This window comes from Nestor notabilis, unplaced genomic scaffold, assembly GCF_000696875.1.
Source record: "Nestor notabilis isolate BGI_N333 unplaced genomic scaffold, ASM69687v1 scaffold23203, whole genome shotgun sequence".
Classification (NCBI taxonomy): domain Eukaryota; kingdom Metazoa; phylum Chordata; class Aves; order Psittaciformes; family Psittacidae; genus Nestor; species Nestor notabilis.
The window spans coordinates 5,258-5,535 of record NW_009921838.1 but is presented as its reverse complement, the minus strand read 5'-3'; the positions used below and the strand labels follow the sequence as shown (position 1 = coordinate 5,535).

Here is a 278-nt window from a genome sequence, read left to right as displayed (position 1 = left end):
GGTCTCGGTGCACAGGGAGGTGACACTACGAGGGTGGTAGCAGCGAGTGAGCACCAAGCCCCCTGGCACAGCTCAGCACACAGGTGGAAGCCACAAGGAGAGCACTCGCTGCCTCCTCCATCCACGTCTGCTCAACCCAACCCAGCCCAGGCGCCTCCATCCCCTCCACGCTCTCCCCAGCCCCACTCACGCCATCCTCTTGCTGGCATCGGCGAGGCAGAGGGTGCTGTCGTGGCTCACCCAGGCCCCGCGGGTGCCGCTGGCCGAGAAGCAGATGC

At 66.9% G+C, this 278-nt stretch overlaps 1 protein-coding gene across 1 annotated transcript in view; it reads right to left on the bottom strand.

Annotated features, from left to right (window-relative positions):
- LOC104403255 (actin-related protein 2/3 complex subunit 1B-like) overlaps positions 1-278 on the bottom strand; it is a 6,077-nt gene that overhangs the window by 2,209 nt on the left and 3,590 nt on the right. The window contains exon 4 of the mRNA XM_010011323.1: positions 191-274. Within this exon, the coding sequence (XP_010009625.1) occupies positions 191-274 (84 nt within the window). The remainder of the gene's footprint in view (positions 1-190; positions 275-278) is intronic.